The 2421-nt window shown below is 45.8% G+C and overlaps 1 gene segment (V, D, J or C); it reads right to left on the bottom strand.

Moving 5' to 3' along the window:
- Positions 1-1596: 1596 nt before the first annotated feature.
- Positions 1597-2204, bottom strand: LOC126060249 (immunoglobulin kappa variable 3-15-like). The segment is given in 2 exon segments: positions 1597-1931; positions 2156-2204. Coding segments are annotated over 2 exon segments (384 nt in total).
- Between the last annotated feature and the right edge of the window lie 217 nt (positions 2205-2421).

Raw genomic sequence — 2421 nt, 5'->3', positions numbered from 1 at the left:
ACAGACTAAAACTGCTCCATAAAGTTTCCAAGGTGAGGCCCGTAGATTCGAACAGCTAACGTTTTTGTTAGCAACCATAGCTCTTAAGCACTGTGCAACCGGAGTTACCACAGCCAGACTGAAAAGGAAAAAAAAGAGCTATGAAATAGATTTTCTTGGGGGATGGAATCTGAGCAACATCACACAAAGAGAAGCTGCACGACGGGCACCACCCAGATGCTAGGCTCCTGCTCTGCTGTGTTCCAGGTGAGACAAAACCTAGACATGGAGTTTTCTCTCCAGAGTGATCCTCCTATTCAGATAGGTCTACGATTTGAAAAGAGATGTGAAATAAATGTTACAAGCTACACAGGCCTGTCGACTTTTCCCAGTTAGAGACCATTTTTGGTTTGATTTCCCTTCTATCCCTGATTGCGCAGTATCTCTTGATCATCCTCGGGTGTCTGTCTTTTTAGGTTCCAGCGGGCAGATCCTGCTCACTAGGTGCCAGAATCTCTGCTGTCTCCCAGGAGAGAAAGTCTCCATTAGCTGCAGGGCCAGTCGGAGTCTCCTCTACACTGACTGGAAACACTACTTAGGCTGGCTTCTGCATAAACCTGAGGAGGGACCTACAAACCTCATTCACCTCACTTCCTCTATGCATGTTGTTGTGATGCTGAACAGGTTTCAGCAGCACTTTCAGACTAATAGCGACTAGGGAGAAAGGCCTGGTGTTCTGAAAAATCAGCCAGTGAACACCCTACGGATGACAGTAGTCAGGGCTTATTTTCCGTTGGGTTATCATGACTCAGGGGCTGACAAGATGACAACTAACAAGAAGAAAGAAACATGATTTCCTTCAGTCACAAAATTAATCTTGGGGGCCCAAGGGGTTAATTTAAAGAGGAAGTAATGAAAAAGAACATGTAAGAGGTGGCCCCTGTTTCTAGAGTGATAGGGTTAATGAGTTAGAGACTGGCCTTTGAGAGACTGTGTGCCACTGAGAGAAATGGAGAGAGGAGAAAAGGGCAGTAAAATGGGAGCTCAGAGCAGGAAAACAACTTCGTTTGTATTGCCCAGGAAGGCTTGGCTGGAAAACAGAATCCATGGAAGGAAAAAGAAAGAGAGGAAGATTACCTTCTGTGAGGGAAGCTTTAAACATGAAGGGCCCAGATTGAATACTGGGTTAGGTCCAGAGCTGTGAGGGGTAGTTGCACAGAAAGGAAAGAGTCCAGCAAAATCAGGAATTAAAATGAGAATGTTTTAGAGTAAAGAAAGCACAAGGAAGACAGAACTAATCTTTCAGGGTATAAAACTCACTGGGCCCTTCCCCAGATCAGTCATGTGCTGTATCCTTGTGAAACTAGCAGGTTCCTGTGATATGAAAACTCCTGAGAAAGCCTACAAGAGGTTTTTAGAGCATTCTTTTCTCTATAATTTACCACAAAAGGGGATCCAGAGGAAGCCACATGTCTTAACTTTCTCCTGGAACCTGCAAATACTCCAGGAAATTCGTCAATAGATGTGGCCTTTGGGGCAGACAGAGGAAGCATGGATTTTCAGGGCTAAGCAGAAAGGAAGCAGCTGGTGCAGTGAAGACTCACTGGCCTGTAGCCCTCAGGAGGAGGTTTGTGTTTGAGGCTGAAGCACTGTGGGGGGTGGGTTATTACCCTGCTGACAATAATAACCTGTGGCGTCTTCAGCCTGGAAGTTGCTGATGGTGAGAGTGAAGTCTGTCCCAGACCCACTGCCACTGAACCGGTCAGGGACCCCAGATGCCCGGCTGGATGCACCATAGATGAGCAGCTTAGGAGCCTGGCCTGGTTTCTGCTGGTGCCAGGCTAAGTAGCTGCTCACACTCTGGCTGGCCTTGCAGTTGATGGTGACCGTTTCTCCTTGAGACTTAGCCAGAGAGGCTGGAGACTGGGTCAGCACAATGTCCCCACTGGCACCTGCAATCAGAGTAGGCAATTACCACGCATACATATGTACACACTCTTTTTTACACATGCATTAAAATATACCATTTATACCAAAACATCTAGTGATATTACATATCAGCAAATAATGGGTTCCATTTTGCAAATAACTGTCATTTCCCACTATATGTTAAAATCATCTTTCAACTCTAGAAAGATACTACTCTGTAGACATGGAAACACTTTCAATTTCTCACCAGAGGCCAAAAGCAATAGGGACATGAGGACCAGAGTGTGTGGCACCATCTTGCTGCCCCTGCCTGCCTGATGCAGATCAGCTCCCATAGCAAAGGCCCTGTTTATAGTGTCTGAGCAGCCAGCCCGGTGTTGGAGGGGCCTATGCAAAGCAGTCAGTGAATGGAAAGCAAATTACATGGGCGACAGGTTGTGAAACTAGCCAATGTACTTCAAGAGCCAAATATATCACATAAAGTATAATTTCATGACTAGAAAATACAAAGCA

This window comes from Elephas maximus, chromosome 17 (assembly GCF_024166365.1).
Source record: "Elephas maximus indicus isolate mEleMax1 chromosome 17, mEleMax1 primary haplotype, whole genome shotgun sequence".
Lineage (NCBI taxonomy): Eukaryota > Metazoa > Chordata > Mammalia > Proboscidea > Elephantidae > Elephas > Elephas maximus.
Note: the sequence above shows the minus strand (reverse complement) of the source record. Positions and strands in the feature narration are given on the sequence as shown.